This window comes from Bubalus kerabau, chromosome 19 (assembly GCF_029407905.1).
Source record: "Bubalus kerabau isolate K-KA32 ecotype Philippines breed swamp buffalo chromosome 19, PCC_UOA_SB_1v2, whole genome shotgun sequence".
NCBI lineage: Eukaryota > Metazoa > Chordata > Mammalia > Artiodactyla > Bovidae > Bubalus > Bubalus kerabau.
The window spans coordinates 25,181,461-25,202,184 of record NC_073642.1 but is presented as its reverse complement, the minus strand read 5'-3'; the positions used below and the strand labels follow the sequence as shown (position 1 = coordinate 25,202,184).

The 20,724-nt window shown below is 43.0% G+C and overlaps 1 protein-coding gene across 3 annotated transcripts in view; it reads left to right on the top strand.

Moving 5' to 3' along the window:
- The window catches only part of SH3GL3 (SH3 domain containing GRB2 like 3, endophilin A3), a 104,467-nt gene that overhangs the window by 73,020 nt on the left and 10,723 nt on the right, over positions 1–20,724 (top strand). For all 3 annotated transcript variants that reach the window (XM_055556209.1, XM_055556208.1, XM_055556210.1), the window contains 2 exons: positions 2,097–2,200; positions 5,372–5,481. In XM_055556209.1, coding sequence (XP_055412184.1) covers positions 2,097–2,200; positions 5,372–5,481 — 214 coding nt within the window. The remainder of the gene's footprint in view (positions 1–2,096; positions 2,201–5,371; positions 5,482–20,724) is intronic.

Genomic DNA, 20,724 nt, shown 5'->3' with positions numbered 1-20,724 from the left:
TTTTTATCAATAAAGATTTTAAACATGGTTCATATTAAAAAAAATACACTCTTAAAAAAAAAAAGTTGGGCTTCTCTGGTGGCTCAGTGGTAAAGAATCCACCTGTCAATGCAGGAGACATGGGTTCAACCCCTGATCCGTGAAGCTCTCACATGTCGTGGAGCAACTGAGCCCATGCTCCACAACCAGAGAAACCACCACAATGAGAAGGCTATGTACCTCAACTAGAGAGTAGCCCTTACTTGCCACAGCTAGAGAAGAGCCTGTGCAGCAATGAAGACCCAGCACAGCCAAAAGTAAATAAATAAAATTATTTTTAAAATATGTATATATATAAATTAACCTTACTAAAGACAGAGGAGTGTAGTGCAGTTGTTAACCAGCCACAGCTCTTACACTGTAAGGAATCTGAAGCAGATTCTGCTGTGATCCTGTTAGACCATGGTTCTGGACTTGTTTAAAAGTGTGTGTAAAAGCCAAAGAGGTGAAACTTAAATCCTTAGAATTTTGCAGGGGCCAGGCTGTCTTTGTTTTGTTTATTGGGCTTTTGGAAATTTCAGGCTTAGACTTGTTGCTTTTCCAGCCACTGAGTGTGGTTATGTAAATGTGATATGATGGGATTTCATTGTGCAGATGCGGATCACAGAATGACCCAAGCGGAAGTCCATGTAGATCTTATGTGAACAGTGAGCCTGTGTTTAAAATGGTGTGCGTGGGCAGGGAGAATTAAAGTGTAGACAGATAAAGCACAGTCAATAATAGAAAATGAAAATAGCTTAGGTCTTTGAAGGCAAAGGAGCCCATGATTGGTTTTGCAGGGTGAATGTGTAGGAGGGACTAAGAAGGCAGACTTTCCCCTAAGTTACTTAGAAATGAAGTAAGGAGATGAGGTATACACTTTGGGGAAGTTTAGGAAAGAGGGGGATTGATTTTGGTTTGTGCTTTGTCTGGTTCTGGCGTTCATGGCATTCACTCTTGGAACCCCTTGCCTCCCCATCACCTCCACCCAGTGGTCCCTCCTCTGAGGCTTGTGGAAATCAGCTCCATTCATCCCTCCTTTCTGTTGCAGCCCCTCAGACATATAGGGAAGCTGGGGGCAGAGCTCTGATACCCCGCGAGAGATATCTCTTCCTCAAATTTTGCATGCCCAGGTCTTTGGGGCTCTCCATATAACATAACTTTTTGATTTTATTTTTTTTCATCCACTGTAATTTGGTCTCACATTTCATGAATGTCTTGGTTCATGGGAAAGAGACATGCCAGAGTCTTCCTGGTTCATTCCTTTGGGTTGTTTATTTCAGGGAAATTATTTTGTGCTGATGGCAATAAATACATATAGGGGGCTGGCATATCTTTGCCCTGGGGCACGACCTGCTCCCTGGCTTCTTTTCTTATCTGAAAACAGCTTGTGTGCTGCTCAGTTGCTTGCCGTGTCTGACTCTTTGCGACCCCATGGACTATAGCCCACCAGACTCCTCTGTCCATGGGGATTCTCCAGGCAAGAATACTGGAGTGGGTTGCCATTTCCTCCTCTGGAAGATCTTCCTAACCCAGGGATTGAACCTGCATCTCCTGTGTCTCCTGCATTGACAGGCGGATTCTTTACCACTGCGCCACCTGGGAAGCCTGAAAACAGCTTAATTTACTTACTTTCTTTATGTGACTTAGCTCAAAATTGCCCGTAGAGACACTTCACTAAGAAAGCAAATTCATTTACTAAATATTGGCTTGAGTTGTCATTGGAAAAGCTTTATCTCTCCTTTTTCAGGTTCATGAGCTTTATAGCATACACATCTCCCAAGAATATCATCTAATTGGAAAAACAGACTTTTTTTATTGAGCTAAAGCAGCTTCATAATCAAAACTAGATTTGAACATGTTTCTCCAGCATGTCTAGCTCTCTACTATGACCCGTGTGATTATTACTTTGCAATGAAATGAAACGAAATCGACCAGAACCCAGGCAGACAGGGTTGGTGGTGGTGGTGGGGTGGGGGTCTTCCTTGAAAAGCTGGGTCTGGGTCGCCAGTCTCTCCTCATTCTGCACATGAGCCAGGCGCTGGCCTCCACGGAGTCATTTTCCACTTGTGCCGCAGGTAGAACAAGTCAGCCAGCTGGCTGTGTTTGTCGAGGCCGCTTTAGATTATCACCGACAGTCCACAGAGATTCTGCAGGAGCTGCAGAGCAAGCTACAGATGAGGTAAGTGCCTCCCCATTGACTACCAGACAAGGGCTGCCGAGTTGAAGTCAGTAGAAATCCATCTCTCTCTCTCCAGTTCCCCCTTTTCACTGCCCCTTTCTGTGTTGAATTTTCTTCCACTGGCTTTCATGGTTGGGTGCGGATTGTGCTGAAATAATAAGCGTATGACTTTGTCCAGTAGGACAGAACCTGGAAAGGACGTCTGGCAGCTTTTCTCTTCTCGTTTTGCTCAAGTCCCTTATTCTGTGACCTGTGTTTAGGGCAACCCAGGTTGCACACTTGCCTTGGAGTTCAGCCCTTTCAGAGAGGTCCTGTCTTCCTTGCTGACATGATGAGAATTTAGCTGAAGGTGGGATGGCATAGGGCCACTCCCCAACATCTGGGGATGTGGGGAGGAGTGAGATGGTCTTCAGACAGTGTGTATTATTAATAGTTTCAGCTGTATAGCAAAGTGAATCAGTTATACATATACATACATCTCTTGGTTGGGAAGATCCCCTGGAGAAGGGAATGGCTACCGACTCCAGTATTCTTGCCTGGAGAATCCCATGGACAGAGGAGCCTGGTGGGCTACAGTCCATGGGGTTGCAAAGAGCTGGGTACTTTTCACTCGTTTTTTAGATTATTTTCTTGTATAGGCCATTACAGAGTATTGAGTAGAGTTCCCTGTGCCATACAGTAGGTTCTTGAGTGTGTGTGCTCAGTCACTTAGTCATATCTGATTCTTTGTGACCCCATGGAGTGTAGCCTGCCAGGCTCCTCTGTCCGTGGGATTTTCTCAGCAAGAATACTGGAGTTGGTTGCCATTTCCTACTCCAAGGGATCTTCCTGACCTAGGGGTCAAACTGCATCTCCTGCATTGGCAGGCGGATTCTTTACCACTGAGCCACTGGGGAAGCCCACCAGATAATATGTAATTATCTCGAACAAGATGTATTTTTACTTTCCCAGCACAAATATCAGGGCATGTTTATAATATTGACTCTGATACTGAAAGAGCCAAAAATGCCTCCCAGTGGTCAAAGAAAGATTGCTGTGTTCCTTATGACTTTACTGATGAGTGTATTGTTGACTTTTCTGAAAATCAGTGATATAGGTATCATGCATTGCAACCCTATTAATTGAAATACTGGGTTGAAATACTACCCTATCTTTTGACCAAATTTGAGAACAGATAATTGTTTTACATGGGATTATCATAATGAGTAAATTTGGAGGGATTTTGGCTTAAATCAATGCAATAATTATAAAAGGAAGACACAAGACGTGTCCAGTCTCTGAATCATCCACTTTCTAAGGCAGGTAGTTCATCTCCTGCTCACATGTGTGTCTTTTCATAATTCTATCTTTATAAGAGGAAAAAGAGAAGGAAGTGAACATTGTTGAGTGCCCAGTTCATCCCTGGTACTTGTTAGATGCCTCAGAGACTTTATGAGAGAAAGTACTTTACAAATACGGACATACCTTGGAGATACTGAGAATTTGGTTCCAGACTACCACGTAAAGTGAATATTGCAGTAAAGTGAGTCATATGAATATTTTGGCTTTCCAGTGCATATAAAAGTTATGTTTATGCTAAACTGTAGTCTTTTAAGTGTGAAATAGCATTATGTCTAAGAAAAAAAAAAACCCCACTATGTATTGGGTTGGCCCAAACGTTTGTTTTGGGGTTTTTCTGTAACACCTTATGGAAAAAACCCAAATGAATGTTTTGGCTAGCCCAATATATGCTCTAATTTTAAAATATTTATTGTTAAAAATGCTAACCATCACCTGAGCCTTCAGCAAGTCCTAATCTTTTTTGCTGGTGAAGCATCTTGCCTTAATGTCGATGGCTGTTCAATAATCAGGGTGGTTGTTGCTGAAAGTTGGGGCAACTGTGACAATTTCATAAAGTAAGACAATGAAGTTTGCAGCATCAGTTGACTCTGCCTTTTACAGACGAGTTCTCTGCAGCAGGTAGTGCTGTTGGATGCATTTTACCCACAGCAGAACCTCTTTCATAACTGAAGTCAACCCTCTCAAACTCAGCTGCTGCTTTATCAACTAAGTCATGTCATATTCTGAATCTCTGTTGCCATTCCAACAGTCTTCACAGCATCTTCACCAGGAATAGATTCCATCTCAAGAAGCCACTTTCTTTCCTCATCTGTAGGAAGCATCTCCTCATCCATTCAAGTTTTATCAGAGGATTGCAGCAATTCAGTCACATCTTCAGGCTCCACTTCTAGTTCTCTTACTCTTTCCACCACATCTGCAGTGACCTCCTTCACTGAAGTCTTGAACCCCCCAAAGTCATCCATGAGCTACATCCAGACCCCTACAACTCTCCCCATAGCAGCAATAAAGCTGTTTGGCTTTCTTATCATTTGTGTGTTCACTGGAGAAGCACTTTTCATTTCCTTCAAGAATTTTTCCTTTGCATCCACAACTTGGCTGTGTGGTACAAGAAGCTTAGGTTTTGACTTCTCCTGGCTTTTAGTGTGCCTTCCTTACTACTAGCTTTTGATTTAAAATGAGTGATATGAGACTTTCACTTGAAGACTAGAGGTCATTATAGGGTTATCAGTTGGCCTAATTTCAATATTGTTGTGTCTCAGGGAATAGGGAGGCCTGAGGAGAAGGAGAGAGATGGGTGAACAGCTGGAGGTGGTAGGTAGAACAGTCAGAACACACATTTATCAGTTAAGCTTGCCAGCTCACATGCCACTGTTTCTGGGGCCCATATTAATTACAACAGTAAACATCAAAGATCTCTAATCACAGATCACCACAACAGATAGGATAACTATGAAAAAGTTTGAAATATTTGGGGAATTATCAAATGGGATACAGGGATGCAAAGTGAGAAAATGCTCTTGGAAAAATGGCACCCAGAGACTTGCTGTACAAAGAGTTGCCACAAACCTTCAGTTGTTTTTTTTTTTTTTTAAAGCAGATATCTGCAAAGTGCAATAAAATGAGGTATGTCTGCATATAGTTAAAAAACTACATTTGGGATATCAAAGCCATCACTTTGGGCTACTCAAGGGTCAATGTGTAAAAATCACCCCCTTCATGACCATCACCTTAGGACCTAAATGTGTAGGTCCACAAGGCAGAAAAAATGTAGGTTTGGAGGCTTTGAATTTTTCATCAAATGTCTGACTGATCTTAAAATGTGTGTCACAGGATATTGGCTGCATCCAACGTCCCCAAGCGAGAATACAAGCCACGGCCCATAAAAAGGAGTCCCAGCGAGCTCAATGGGGTGTCCACTGCCTCCTCAGCAAAGACAACAGGTGAGCTGACCGTTCTGTGGGTACCACATGCCCTTCTGCAAGGCTCTCCTGAAAGTGTTTGCTCACTGCTCATTGCTGTATTCTGTGTGGCTACACTGAGATCCTGAATTTCTCTCTTAGGTTATTTGGTAAATTCCCTTTCCCCCTTAGTAATGCACCCTTTCCTGCTTCCTTGTATTGAGTACTTACATCAAGGATGAATTCCACCACGTTCAGTTCAGTCGCTCAGTCATGTCCAACTCCATGAACCGAAGCACTCCCTGTCCATCACCATCTCCCCGAATTTACCCAAACCCATGTCCATTGAGTCAGTGATGCTATCCAACCATCTCATCCTCTGTTGACCCCCTCTCCTCCTGCCCTCAATCTTTCCCGGTCTTTTCAAATGACTCAGCTCTTCGCATCAGGTAGCCAAAGTATTGGAGTTTCAGCTTCAACATCAGTCCTTCCAATGAACACCCAGGACTGATCTCCTTTAGGATGGACTGGTTGGATCTCCTTGCAGTCCAAGGGACTCTCAAGAGTCTTCTCCAACACCACAGTTCAAAAGCATCAATTCTTTGGCGCTCAGCTTTCTCTATAGTCCAACTCTCAAATCCATACATGACCACTGGAAAAACCATAGCCTTGATGAGATGGACCTTTGTTGACCAAGTAATGTCTCTTCTTTTTAATATGCTGTCTGCTGCTGCTGCTGCTGCTAAGTCGCTTCAGTCGTGTCCGACTCTGTGGGACCCCATAGACGGCAGCCCACCAGGCTCCCCCATCCCTGGGATTCTCCAGGCAAGAACACTGGAGTGGGTTACCATTTCCTTCTCCAATGCATGAAAGTGAAAAATGAAAGTGAAGTTGCTCAGTCATGTCCAACTCTTAGCAACCCCATGGACTGCAGCCTACCAGGCTCCTCTGCCTGTGGGATTTTCCAGGCAAGAGTACTGGAGTGGGTTGCCATTGCCTTCTCCAATATGCTGTCTAGGTTGGTCATAACTTTCCTTCCAAGGAGTAAGCGTCCTTTAATTTCATGGCTGCAGTCAGCATCTGCAGTGATTTTGGAGCCCCCCAAAATAAAGTCAGCCATTGTTTCCACTGCTTACCCATCTATTTGCCATGAAGTGATGGGACTGGATGCCATGATCTTAGTTTTCTGAATGTTGAGCTTTAAGCCAACTTTTTCACTCTCCTTTTTCACTTTCATCAAGAGGCTTTTTAGTTCTTCTTCACTTTTTGCCATAAGGGTGGGGTCATCTGCATATCTGAGATTGTTAATATTTCTCCCAGCAATCTTGATTCCAGCTTGTGCTTCTTCCAGCCCAGCATTTCTCATGATGTACTCTGCATAGAAGTTAAATAAGCAGGGTGACAATATACAGCCTTGACACACTCCTTTTCCTATTTGGAACCAGTCTGTTGTTCCATGGACAGTTCTAACTGCTTCCTGACCTGCATATAGGTTTCTCAAGAGGCAGGTCAGGTGCTCTAGTATTCCCATCTCTTGAAGAATTTTCCACAGTTTCTTGTGATCCATACAGTCAAAGGCTTTGGCATAGTCAATAAAGCAGAAATAGATGTTTTTCTGGAACTCTCTTGCTTTTTTGATGATCCAGCGGATGTTGGCAATTTGATCTCTGGTTCCTCTGCCTTTTCTAAAACCAGCTTGAACATCTGGAAGCTCATGGTTCACATATTGCTGAAGCCTGGCTTGGAGAATTTTGAGCATTACACTATTAGCGTGTGAGATGAGTGCAATTGTGTGATAGTTTGAGCATTCTTTGGCATTGCCTTTCTTTGGGATTGGAATGAAAACTGACCTTTTCCAGTCCTGTGGCCACTGCTGAGTTTTCCAAATTTGCTGACATATTGAGTGCAGCACTTTCACAGCATCATCTTTCAGGATTTGAAATAGCTCAACTGGAATTCCATCACCTCCACTAGCTTTGTTCATAGTATTGCTTCCTAAGGCCACTTGACTTCACATTCCAGGATGTCTGGCCCAAGGTGAGTGATCACACAATCATGATTATCTGGGTCATGAAGATTTTTTTTGTACAGTTCTTTTGTGTATTCTTGCCACCTCTTCTTAATATCTTCTGCTTCTGTTAGGTCTATACCAATTCTGTCCTTTATTGAGTCCATCTTTGCATGAAATGTTCCCTTGGTATCTCTAATTTTCTTGAAGAGATCTCTAGCCTTTCCCATTCTATTGTTTTCCTCTATTTCTTTGCATTGATCGCTAAAGAAGGCTTTCTTTTCTCTCCTTGCTATTCTTTGGAACTCTGCATTCAGATGGGTATATCTTTCCTTTTCTCCTTTGCTTTTCGCTTCTCTTCTGTTCACAGCTATTTGTAAGGGCTTCTCAGACAGCCATTTTGCTTTTTTGCATTTCTTTTTCTTGGGGATGGTCTTGATCCCTGTCTCCTGTACAATGTCATGAACCTCTGTCCATAGTTCATCAGGCACTGTCTATCAGATCTATACCGATGGCCTTCTCGTGTGTCAAACCTTGGCCATAGAAACATCATGCTGCATTATCCTCTACATTTAAATTTTTAACTTTTGTAAAATATTTTCCTAATTTTAAAAAAATTTTGAATCAGCATTGGCTGAGCATCTGCTATGTGGTAGGCACCCTCATATGTGTTGCACCATTATTTTTTAATTAGACAAATGGCACAAATATATGCCTAAAGAAAATGGTTGAACTGAGAAAAATAACATTAAAATGGTGTAAGTCATACTTAAGTTTCTTGTGATCACCCACTCTACCCCAGGCCCCTTCCTAGATGTTGCCAGTGTTAAAAATTTGGTATGAACACTGTCATATCTATTTATGTGCATAGATATACTGTATACTTACTGCTTTAAACCCTTCACTGGTTTTCAAATACAAGATTTTGTACTAGAGGTATTGTGCTACACTTAGCTTTTGTAAATGTACCATTGTTTCTTGGAGTTATTTCCACATCATGCATATGGATCTATCCCACTATTTTTTTTTTTAATTTTATTGCAGTATAGTTGATTTAAAATGTGTTAGTTTTAGGTGTACAGCAAAGTGAATTAGTTACACATATGCATGCATTCACTCTTTTTTTAGATTCTTTTCCCATATAGGTCATTACAGATTGTTGAGTAGAGTTCCCTGTGCTATACAATAGGTCCTTATTAGTTATCTACTTTATATATAGTAGTGTGTAAATGTCAATGCCAGTCTCCCAGTTGAGCCCTCCTCCCCCTTCTTCCCTGGTAACCACAAATTTGTTTTCTATATCTGTGATTCTATTTTGTAAATAAGTTCATTTCTACCATATTTCTATAATCCACATGTAAGTGATATTACTTTTATCATTTATGTGTGTGTGTATATATATATATATGTCTGACTTTGTCTTTCTCTGTCTGATTTACTTCACTGAGTATGACAATCTAGGTCCATCCATGTTGCTGCAAATGCCATTATTTTGTTCTTTTTATGGCTGCGTGATATTCCATTTTATATGTGTTATCCTATTATTTTTCAATGGCTTCATAGTTTTCCATTATATATACCATTTCCCCTATTAATAGACATTAAGGTGCTTCCAGTTATTTTATAAAAGGAATGTCCTTTATCTGCCTCTACATGCTGATGGGCAAGTCCTTCTTGGAAATGAAATTGCTGAGTTAGAGTGAATGCATTTAAGAGACCATTGATACTGCCAAATTACCTGCTAAAACAGGTACACTACTATTAATATAGCAATACCTGCTTCCCCTTGCCTGTGTCATTAGACTTCAGTTTTTGCCAAGTACTAATGGATAAAAAACAATTCTTTGCTCTGTGTGCAACTTCTCATTTGAGATTCCATGTCAATTTGCCTGTGGTGCTGTGTCTGTTACTGCTGCCCACTTCCCGTGGTTTTGAGGGATTACGGATGCTTTGCTGAGTGAGGTGCAGTGGTTTCTAGTTTTCTGGCTGGCTGCCTCCCTCATGGCACCATTTCAGGTCCCTGCACTCAGTACTCCTCCTGGAGGCAGACGCCTGGTCTCTCAGGTACTTGGTACAAGGCCAGGGTGGGAGGAGTCATCAGGCTGCTCTTTTCCCAGAATGCCAACTAGTCCTCCAGCTCCCAGAACTACTTACTCTGAGTTTGGGGCACCCTCCAAACCCACTTTTGTTGCATCTCTCTTTGGGGACCATTTTGAGCTTCATTTTCTCCAGCTGCTTGATTCCCATCTTTCAGATATTCCTTATAGTTTTCATAATTTATGGTCCTTCTTGTTTTCCAACATTATTTGGAATTAAAAACACACCTATTTTATTTTTTAATTTTTAAAATTGATTTTACTAAAGTATAGTTGCTAAGGCTATGGTTTTTCCTGTGGTCATGTATGGATGTGAGAGTTGGACTGTGAAGAAGGCTGAGCGCCGAAGAATTGATGCTTTTGAACTGTGGTGTTGGAGAAGACTCTTGAGAGTCCCTTAGACTTCAAGGAGATCCAACCAGTCCATTCTGAAGGAGATCAGCCCTGGGATTTCTTTGGAAGGAATGATGCTAAAGCTGAAACTCCAGTACTTTGGCCACCTCATGCAAAGAGTTGACTCATTGGAAAAGACTCTGATGCTGGGAAGGATTGGGGGCAGGAGGAGAAGGGGATGGCAGAGGATGAGATGGCTGGATGGCATCACTGACTCGATGGATGTGAGTCTGGGTGAACTCTGGGAGTTGGTGATAGACAGGGAGGCCTGGCGTGCTGCGATTCATGGGGTCACAAAGAGTCGGGCACGACTGAGCGACTGATCTGATCTGATCTGATCTGATAGTTGCTTTACAATGTTATATTAGTTTCTACAGTATAGCAAAGTGAATCAGCCATACATATACATATATCCCCTTCCTTTTGAACTTTCTTCCCATTCAGGTCACCACAGTGAATTAGAGTTCCCTTTGCTATACAGTATGTTCTTATTAGTTATCTATTTTATACATAGTATCAATAGTGTATGTGTATCAATCCCTATCTCCTAATTCTCCCCATCCTGCTTCTTCCCCCTTGGAAGACATACCTATTTTATAATCTTTAGTGATTGGCTGGGATTTCCTGGTGGCTCAGTGGTAAAGAACCACCTGCCAATGCAGGAGACGCAGGTTTGATCCCTGGGTTTGGAAGATCCCCTGGAGAAGGAAATGACAACCCACTCCAGTATTCTTGCCTGGAGAATCCCCATGGACTGAAGAGCCTGGAGGGCTACAGTCCATGGGGTCGCAAAGAGTCGGACATGACTTAGTGACTGAGCATGCACACACTTGTCCAAAGAAATGATGGATTCTGCGGGACCCCCTGTTGAGTCAATGAAAGAAGATTAGACCCTGGTTCTACTCCCTGGAAGGTGTGAGAAGTCTAGCTCTTGTCCTTTATCCTGCAGGTCCCTAGATTTGTCTTCTCAGATGTCTTTCATAGCTTCCACATCTTCACATCTGAAGTGGCCTTTGGGAAGCCACTTCCTCTGACAGTTGTGCTTACTGCTGCTTAGGTGTCTTGAGGGTTCTTCAAGGTTCAATAGATGCAGATGTTTTCAGGTTAGACCAGCACTTCCTTTTCCCAATTCAAGGCCTCTAAAAATGTAATAGCTTCTGATCTGTGTCTCCCAAGCACTCCCATATGCCAGTAATCACATCCAAGTTTCTTTCTTAGATATAGCTCTTAAGACCGCCTTACTTCTTTCCTTTCTTGCCTAACCTTTCCTTTCTTTTTCTAAATATTTCTATATTTGGCTCTCTTGGGTCTTAGCTGTGGCACGTGGAATCTTCTTTGCATCATGCAGGCTCTTCGTCGTGGCCCAGAGACTCTCTAGTTGAGGCATGTGGGCTTAGTTGTCCCGCAGCATGTGGGATCTTAGTTCCCTGACCAGGGAGCGAACCTGTGTCCTCTGTGTTGCAAGGCAGATTCTTAACCATTGGACCACCAGGGAAGTCCCAGCTAACCTTTCTTAACTTATGGAGGCTACCTTGAGGCCATCTGGAATAGCAGAAGAGTGGGAAGGCAATACCTCTAGATAAATCTTTGCTGTGGAATGAGGTCCATTCATTCAGTTTACAGAAGTTTCTGAGAATGACTTGGAGCACAGCCTGCCCATTGTCCGTTCTTTGGTGGTACAGAAGCTTATCTAATGCTCTGGGACCCAATCTCTGATTCCTGTCTCTTCCCTTTTTGCTTGCAAACCGGGCAATTCTTCCCTTTCTTACAATAAGTAGCTAGATGTACCAAGGAGCAGTTACCATCCAGTCACATTCTGTTTTCCCCAATTTCTTCCTTTAGGCTCCTGATACGCGGGATGCTTTGAAAGTTACCACAGGCAAAAGTTTTACCAAGTGTTTTTCCACACCCTAACTAGGATCACCGACTTTCATGCCAGTTATATCTGTTTCTTCTTCATCATGGCTTGGCCACTAATTTTAGCTCTTATCATGACAAAATCCCACTTCTGGTACCAGTTTTTGCATGAGTTAGGGTAAGAATAGTTACTGTTGTACAGAGACTCAAGAAAGCAATGGTTCAAATGAGATAGAAATTAAGACTGGAAGTCCAGGTCTAGAGGTTTCCTTTTAGGGAAGTAAACCAAAGGTGGTTGATGTTACTTCCACTCCCATCCCCCTGGGATGGACCTAGTCACAGGACCACAACTAGCTGCAGAGGTTAGGGGAGTGGGTTTAGCTGAAGAGCCACATCCCACCACTATATCACCATAAAGAGGAGAGAGAGAGTGTTGGTGGCCAGCTTGCAGTTTCTACCACACACATCTATCTACTACACATATGTTGTGGAAGAACACATCAGACCCCACACAATTTGTTTCCATTAGAACGTGGTACCACATGCAGGGTGGTATGGGAACGTACATTAAGGATAACCTAGGAGTTGGCAGGCTTTTTTTGTAGAGGGACAGGTCATAAAAAGTTTACACTTTGTCAGTTATCTGGTCTTGATTGCAACCCCTCAACTCTGTTCTGATGTGAAAGCAGCCACTGACCGTATGGAAATGGATGAGCATGGCTGTATCCCATTCAGATGTTACTTGGCCCACAGGCCAGAGTTTGCCAGCCCTGGGGTGACTCATTGGGAAATCAACTCAACAATATCAGTCAAAATTAATAAAAATGCTTGCATACTCTCAGTGGCTTCATTGCTGGAAATGTATCTTAGAGAAATAATTTAAGCAAAAGCATATTCCTGTACCTATTACAGCACTATACAGAGGAAGAACGAGTTATAAATGGGAACAGGCTAATGGCCAATATTTATTTATATATATTTGTCAACATTAGGATAATTGTTAAGTAGATGATGGTATATCAAATGGGATATTGTGCAGCTCTTCAAACTCACTGACATGGAAATTATGTTGAAACATTCGAATGTTTATGGTTTGATATGAAATTGAAAAGAAAGACACAGAGTTATCAGTGTAGTGTGATTACAACCTTGTAAATCAATTTGTGCATGTAGGCCAGGCTAAATGGTAGGATTCTGGGCAATATTTTCCTTTTTAAAAAGATATTCTTTAAATTGTATTTCAATAAGTGTATTTGAATAAACAATCTTGTATTTAATAATGGAAAAGTCAATGACTTTTGAAGAATAGGTATACTTCCTTCTTTAAAGAAAACTGTGTACCCACTGTATTCCCTGTTCTCCCCACCCCCAGGAAGCTTAGTGCCAGATGCAAAGTTCAAGCACAGCAATCATTATAAAATGGCCAGAGCTGGTCCATGTGCACGTCCTCCCCTTTGATGAGGGTGACCATGCATCCTAGTTTGCTTGGGACAGTCCCAGCATATGTCTGTTGCTCCAGTATAATTTTTGAAAAAATGTCTTTATTTAGTTTTGGCTTCACTGGGTCTTTGTTGCTATGCGCAGGCTTTCTCTAGTTGCAGTCGGGGGGCTGCTCTCTAGTTGTGGTGTGCGGGCTCCTCATTGCGGTGGCGTCTCTTATTGCAGAGCACGGCCTCTAGGCACGTGGACTTCAGCAGTTGTGCTGTGCAGGCTTAGTTACCTAGCAGCATGTGAGATCTTCAGGACCAGGGATGGAACCTGTGTCCCCTGCATTGGCAGGTGGATTCTTAACCACTGGACCAACAGGGAAGTCCCTCTGATACCATTTTTAGTACTCCGCTCCCACCTTTACTCACAAGTTCTATTGTTTGTATGAAAATACATTGTTTCCTTACTTTTTATGGCTTTACTTTTCTCTTTCTGGTCTGTGAAACCTCTCTTCTGAATACATATGTTATTGTGAGCCATTTCAAAATTTCTGTTAGAAAGAAGCTGGTTATAAATATAACTAAATATGTTGAAAGCAAGTCCAACCCCAGCCTGCCTTCCTCCCTGTATTATATCTGAATGAATTGGAATCAGCAGACCCTAGGACCCCAGAAGGGCCTCTCAGATGGCTCAGTGGTAAAGAATTCATCTATCAATGCAGGAGACACTGGAGATGCAGGTTCGATCCCTGGGTCAGGAAGATCCCCTGGAGAAGGGAATAGCAACTCACTCCAGTATTCTTGCCTGGGAAATCCCATGGACAGAGGCTACAGTCTATGGGGTCACAAAGAGTTGGACACAACTGAGTAGAGTTGTTTTTACAATGTTGTGTTAGTTTCTGTTGTACAGCAAAGTGGATCAACCACACGTTTACAAATGTCCCCCCCACCCCCCAGCCAACCTTTTTTTAGATTTCCTTCCCATTTAGGTCACCACAGAACATTAAGTAGAGTTCCCAGTGCCATACAGTATGTTCTCATTAATTATCTATTTTATACATGCTGCTAAGCTGCTAAGTCCCTTCAGTCGTGTCCGACTCTGTGCGACCCCATAGAAGGCAGCCCACCAGGCTCCCTGTCCCCCTGGCATTCTCCAGGCAAGAACACTGGAGTGGTTGCAATTTCCTTCTCCAATACATGAAAGTGAAAAGTGAAAGTGAAGTCGCTCAGTCGTGTCCGACTCTTAGCGACCCCATGGACTGCAGCCCACCAGCCTCCTCCGTCCATGGGATTTTCCAGGCAAGAGTACTGGAGTGGGGTGCCATTGCATAGTAGTGTGTATATGTCAGTCCCAATCTCCCAATTCATCCCACTCCTGCCTTCCTCCCTTGGTGTCTGTACATTGTTCTCTATGTGTCTCTATGTCTGCTTTGCAAATAGGTTCATCTCTAACATTTTTCTAAATTCCACATATACGCATTAATATACAATATCTGTTCTTCTCTTTTTCTGACTTACTTCACTCTGTATGACATTCTCTGGGTCCATCCGTGTCTCTGCAAATGGCACAGTTTTGTTCCTTTTTATGGCCAAGTGATATTCCATTGTCTATTCATACCCCAACTTCTTTATCCATTCATCTGTTAATGGACATCCAGGTTGCTTCCATGTCCTGGCTATTGTACATAGTGCTTCAGTGAACACTGGGGTGTGTGTGTCTTTTGGGATTATGGTTCTTTCTGGGGATATGCCCATGAGTGTGGTTGCTGAGTCATATGGTAGTTCTATATCTTACAGATTTTTCATTTTATCTTGTTAAGAAATAATACTGGGGAATGTCAGCAAACGTTCAAGAGCATCAGGAAAGATTTCTTTCCAAGATTCTTGATCGGAGGGAATCGGGCCAGCAAGTGGTTGCAAAGGGAGTCTGTTGTACGCATCTGACTTGGAAGAAGAAAGTGGAGATAGGACAGTCCGTTCCTTGGCGTTGTCATCCAGACTGTGTGTGTAGTATTCTGTCCCCTCCTTCTTGGCCAGTAGCTCAGTCCCCAGACAGATTAAGTTGTTAGCTGGGTGATGGTCAGCCAGAGATCACAGATGTGTAGAAGATGGCTTTCAGGAAGGCTCAGTGTCCACAACTGGATTCTCCATTATAGCACACTGCATGCCATGCCACCGTGTAACATCTGCCTCTACTTTAGTCCCCAACCCCAGCCCTGGGCTTCCTCGTTGATTCGTGGGTAGAATTTGCGAGTGTGAAGGCGTCCCGTACTGTTTGTTTCTAAGGCACAGTTTCAAAAGAAAATGGCATTTTATAGCCGGCATTAATGGGAAATTACTTTCCATTAGGATTCTGAATGATTTGCACATAATGTTTATAAAGTAAAGGAAAAATGTCAAGCATTTCACTAACAATTTAAAGCAAAGCTCCTAGGACTCTGCCAGAAATGAATTCCAAGAACATTTTCTTCATCATTTCTTCTTTCTAAAGAAAAAAAAAAAAAACAGAGGTGGGGGGAGATGAAAGGACGTAGATCAATTAGGCTGAATCCATGGTGGGACTGAGATGGAATCTTTGATAATATGGTTTCTAGGTACTTAAGAGAATGAATAAAGTGAGCCAAAAAAGGGAGAGGGGGGTGGTGGTGGAAATCACATCTTGAAATGATGGATTGCAGACAAAATCCAAGTTTAGGCTCTGGCGAGGAGAAACCGCTGCCTGTCCAAGCCCCCGAGTGTGGGGTCATGAGGCTTCATCGGAGTATGCTGCCTCTTTGTCCCCAAAGAGAAAGGGAGGCCAAGAAAAGTCTTCGCGCTAAAATGTGTGCCTGGGTCGTTCCCAGAAAACCCTTGGTTTTCAGGAAAATAGTAAAGGAACTTGTGACTTATGCTTAGGCATCTTCCCTACCTTGGGTAAGTCGTCACTTGCTGAATTCTAAATGTAAAGACTAGAGAACAGAGGCCATTGTACATTTTTTAATTAACTCACTTATGAAGGCCTTCTTTTTTCTAATTTTATTTATGTTTTTATTTTTGGCTGTGCTGGATCTTCATTGCTGCAAGCGGGCTTTCTTTAGTTGCGGTATGTGGACTTTTCATTGCGATGGCTTCTCTTGTTGCGGAGCATGGGCTCTAGGTGTGAGGGCTTCAGTAGTTGCGGCTCCTGGGCTCTAGAGCACAGGCTCAGTAGTCATGGTGCATGGGCTTAGTTGCCCGGCGGGCATGTGGGATCTTCCTGGATCAGGGATTGAACCTGTGTCCCCTGCACTGGCAGGTGAGTTCTTATCCACTGTGCCACCAGGGAAGTCCCTACGGAGGTTTTCTTTTGCACTGCGGTTCTTATAGAGGGTGCCACTTTGTATAATCACTACTGAGGGTTAATATGGACCAAACTGAGACTGACGTTAATGTGGAAGGCAAAGATGAGTGAACAAGTGTGGGTTTCAAACATGTGCTCCAGGCATTTCAGAGCGAGGTGAAATAAATCTCTCAAATGATGTATATTAAGACATTCTAACTCCCTTTGGGTATAAAGAGACTTTTTATAAATTCCTTGACACTTCTTAGGGGGCTCGGATGTAATGTCTAGGGCTTAAGTCCTTCCCCTCATTGGAGTGAAATCTCTAGGATTACATTAGAAAATAAACATTTATTCAGAAGTAAAGTGTGAAGTGTGAAACTTAAAGAAGACGAGCACTCTGCAAATAGAAATGGATGTATTTTTAACCCGAATTTCCAAAGAGGAAATTAAAATTTCACACAGCAGTGACAACAGTGATTGCTTGGTCAGCAGGTCCTTTTTTACTCTTTCTCTCCTGTCCTTCCCACTCTTTCCTTTGTCTTTTTTTCCCTTGCCATCAGCCTGTCTGCAATCTCCATGTCTGTATATTATCAGTAATAGTTCAGAGTCAGAGTTATAGACAGAGATATAAGCAAAAAATGGGAGTCTCTTGTTGGAATTCAGAATTCTGGCACTTATTTGCTGTGTGACTTTGGGAGAGTTTCTTAACATCTCTGGACTGATTTATACTTGTTCCTAAATGAAGTGATTGGACTCAATACATTCCAGGTTTGTTTTCCAGCTCTAAATTCTGTGGCTTCAAAATTTATCTTTTATGAGTACTCAGCATTCTTAAAAACTTGCAAAGTGCACAGACTGAACGTTTTTATATTTTCTGTATTTTAAAAAATACTATTAAAAATTAAAGTGTGAGCTCTGATTATTATTCTTGATCAATAGACATTGATGTGAGAAAGGGGGAAGGGTCCTTTTTTTATTCTTTATCTCAAGAAAGCTTCAGAGGGAAAGGTTTTCTTGCTGCAGGAGATGGTTTCCTGTAACTCTGCTAAATAGTCTGTAAAAAGAGTTTTTGAAAAGCCTGTTGGACATAATTTCCAATTTAGTTGTCAAAATTTTAATACTCCTTGGCTGAAATGGTTCTATTATCTCAATGCATATTTTAAAATCTTAGCATATATTCTACAATGATATGCTTGGTCTTTAAGCTAAAACTTAAAATAATGTTATCTAAATATTCATTTATGTACTTATGTTTAAAAAAAAAATAGTCAAGTGAAGTCAGTCTCCAAGGATTACAAACAGGGCGGCCATGGAGCACAGTTCCAGTGGACCTTGTGTTTGAATCCACATGGGTGACACCCCCTCTGGAGTTGTTGAGTGGGTGTGGCCTCAGGTGCAAATCCTGATGCCAGATTGTGGGAAAGTCTTCCCAGGTGGCTCAGTGGTAAAGGATTTGCCTGCCAACACAGGAGACATGGGTTCAATCCCTGGGTCAGGAAGATCCTCTGGAGAAGGGAATGGCAACCCACTCCAGTATTCTTGCCTGGGAAAAAGAGGAGCCTAGTGGGCTACAGTCCATGGGGTCACAAAGAGTCAGATGCCACTAAGCAACTAAACAACAGCAACAATGAGAAAACAGCGAGGCCAGTGATGTCTGACTGCAGGCCTCCAAGGCAGGAGCACCGCAGGCAGAGGAGTCTGTAGTGGATAGAGTAAATGCTCACCCTGTCCAAACTGCAGCCGCTTGTTGCCCGAGAATGTGGACCAAGGATAGCCAGCCCTTAGGATTTTTCCAAGAGAAGCCAGAAATCACATATTTATGTGCAATCTCCTGATTTTTAAATACTGGCAACTAATCCACACTGTACAAAGCAAGGAGCCGGCCAAGCAAAACACCGTCTGCAAACTGATCCCCCTGCCAGTGGCCAGGAAGCCACCTCTGATTAAGGCTGCTGTTCGTCTTCTCCTTTCCCTTAACTCAGAGTGGCAAAGGCAACCCACACGCCCTGGACCCGGTTGTAGCAGAGGGCTCACCTCCCAGGAAACTTTGCTAAATAATGGGCCACAGCTTCCAAGAAGTCTGTGCAAGTCATCTTGGTACACAAGGGAAAGCTTTGTTAGTGAGTGGAGGAGGGCACAAACATCACTAATTAAATCCATCTCCTGTAATCTGTGAGTGGTAGAGGATTGGTATTAAGGTAAAAACAAATTACAGGTGCTTATTTTTATAGATTATAATAATTAAGCTTGAGTTCCACTGACAAGTTATTTTAACAAATCACATCTCCTATGGATAAATACAGAGTTCTTATTTCTAGATTGTTCATAAACCTTTACTAGACCGTACTCACTAGTTTACGACTTAACTGTCTTAGCTCAAGCTGCTATAACAAATACTAGATCAAGTGGCTTAAAACAACCAACATTTATTTCTCACAGTTTCAGAGTCTGGGAAGTTCAAGATCAAGGTGCCGGCAGATTCGTTGTCGGGTGAGGGACCCCTTCCTGGTTTGCAGATGGCTGTCTTCTCGTCGTCTGTCCCTGGTAGCACTAATGCCATTTACGAGGGCTCTACCCTCATGACCTTGTCATCCCCCAACATCCCCACCTGCTAATACCACCACTTTGGAGATTAGGACTTCAACATCTGAATATTGGGCCACACAGACATTCTGTCCATGGCATTAGCCGTAGATCTATACGTAAAATTCGCAGGTAAGGAAACCAGGGTCCAGAGGTGACCGCACCCAGAGCTAGAACCCAGGGATCCAAATTGTCTGTCTCATATGGTCTTACCAAATGAACGAAAATAGTCCTTTACAGATGTTGAACAAAAATGGGTTCTGTAGTATTCATCAGAGTTATATACCAATGCTGTATCTGGGTCAGCTCAAGCAAAAGTGTTAGCTTCAAAAAAATGTTTGCTGCTAGAGCTTGAGATTTTTGATCAATAAAAAAATGACAAGTTTTGAAGGGAGCTTGAACCAGATATGCTGGTTCTAATTCAAGAGAGATGATGCCTGGCCCAGGGTACACACTCAGTGTTTGAGTCTGAAGCGGAAATAGACTTGAAAGTTCCAAGTCCTCTTTTGGCCCAACCCATTAAGAGATGAACTCTCTAGTTAAATGGTATGGGTGTAGTGAGTCTCTGGGTAGCTGACCATACTCCTCCTAACTGGCTACCCATTCCACCTGCTGTCAGGTACCTTCCTCTCTCCCCATGGGTAGCAGAAGTCATATGCAGACACCTCTGCATTCCCGACTTGAGACCAGGAAGTGAGCAGAACACAGGCTTACCCAGCCAGGACAGGTGTCACCTGCCTTTCAGAGGAAGGCCCAAGTCCTGACTTTCGCTCCATCCCTCTCAGTCAGAATTCTGTCATCAAAAGAATAGGAATTCTCACCTTACCTGCAGAGGGTTATTCTGAGGCTTATATCAGATCCTGTCAATAAGAGGTACTGGGCACACAAGGTACTCGCTACATAGTGTAAGCGCCCAGGACACAGCAGTTGTTAACGTTTCATAACTGGTTATCTGATTTCCCAGCCTACAGCAGACTGGAAGGAGCAGATTAGAAAGGCCTGGGGGACTGCTCCGGGAAGGCCCAATGTCGGCAGGAAAAAGTGACAGGTCGCAGCCTGATGACAAGGGAGGCAAGAGAAACACTATAAAGAGCAGGAACAAAATCTCTAAAAGGCACAGCAGTTTGGGGCATTTACTAAAAGACAAAGAACGCTCCTCAGGTCAGTAGCTTCTGTAGACTCTGTATCTTGTACGTTGATAGGCACGCATGTTGACAGCAGGTGTGTGAATTTTACTTCTCTCTCCATCCCCTTCCCCGCTCACCACAAAGTAGGAGTGGGGGTTGTCGCTTGCCTTTCGATTGTGATGCTCTGACCAGATGCTTCCAGGTAATGAAATCTCCGAAGTCAGGGCCACCAGAGGAGACAAGAGTGCAGTGGGTTCCTTGGGTGATCTGAAAATATGGCAAGTTCAAGGACAATGAAAGAGCTGTGACTTTTAGTGTCACGGAGAGAAGGATTTCCCTGCCCCTCTTACCACGTCTGCTCCCTCCTTGATCTTCTTCAAAGTCAGGGTGAGAAATATATTTTTGACAACAGGCTCCCAGGTCCTGGCTGGTGGCAGAGAGAGAGGGAGGGAGCACATGAGGTGGCAGGGCTGCAGAGACGCCAGCACACCAC